At 45.7% G+C, this 948-nt stretch overlaps 1 protein-coding gene across 1 annotated transcript in view; it reads right to left on the reverse strand.

Moving 5' to 3' along the window:
* GSK3A (glycogen synthase kinase 3 alpha) overlaps positions 1–194 on the reverse strand; it is a 17,133-nt gene extending 16,939 nt beyond the window's left edge. Inside the window, exon 1 of the mRNA XM_018554787.1 lies at positions 3–194. Within this exon, the coding sequence (XP_018410289.1) occupies positions 3–117 (115 nt within the window). The 5' untranslated portion in view covers positions 118–194. The remainder of the gene's footprint in view (positions 1–2) is intronic.
* Between the last annotated feature and the right edge of the window lie 754 nt (positions 195–948).

Raw genomic sequence — 948 nt, forward strand, 5'->3', positions numbered from 1 at the left:
GAAGCCGGCAGGCACAGACGCGGCTCCTCCTGCTGCCCCTACGGGGGGCCCCTTGGCAGCTCCACCCTGGGCCGGGTCACCGAAGGCCTCGGGCCGGGCCCGGTTGGCGCCGCTCATGCTGAGGAGCGAGGAGTACAGACGCTGAATGGTGCCGCCACACACACACACTCCCGGGCCGCGCAGCTTCCTGGGAACCGGAGTCCTTTGCTCCACTCCGCCAATCAGCGCCGCACTCCTAACTACAACTCCCAGACGACCGCGCAACACGGGACGGAAACAGACCGCCCTAGAATCGCGGGGGATTGTGGGTGACCGAGCGCACCAATTACCAGAGAGGCGCCGTGCGACTACTTCACCCACATCCCCCCGCGCCATGAGGGAGGCGGCAGACTGCGCCCTCTGCTGTCCGGAGGGAACTACACAGCCGACAGTACAGGGCGATGCATTTCTCATCCAATGTCACAAGAGGGAGGAAAAACATTCCAAGTCAAAAAATACATTAAAACAAGGATTATTAAAACGAAAAAAAAAAGACAATATTCCTGATAATACAAATTATACATTTCATTTTAATAATATTTTAATTACATTTAATAATGTTTTTATTATTATCATTTCATTATTACTATTTTATTAGTTTAAGGCATATTACTATTTTATATCATTATAATAAACATATTAGGACCCCATTTACAACCAAATGCATCAGTCTTTCAACATATGCCAATGCAAGAGCATCTGAAAATAAATGTGAACACATCCGACGCAGACATTTCGGTGTGAATGCACCCCAAAATGATAAATGGAGTAACTATAATACAATACCATGGTTCTTATTAGGATATCCAAACAAACAAGATAACAGATTATTAAAACATAAGAAAAAATGGCAAATTACAAAATATATAATATTTAAATGAAGGGCTACGTTCACCTGCCTTAAATCAG

Source organism: Nanorana parkeri, unplaced genomic scaffold, assembly GCF_000935625.1.
Source record: "Nanorana parkeri isolate BGI_ZX_2015 unplaced genomic scaffold, ASM93562v1 scaffold173, whole genome shotgun sequence".
Lineage (NCBI taxonomy): Eukaryota > Metazoa > Chordata > Amphibia > Anura > Dicroglossidae > Nanorana > Nanorana parkeri.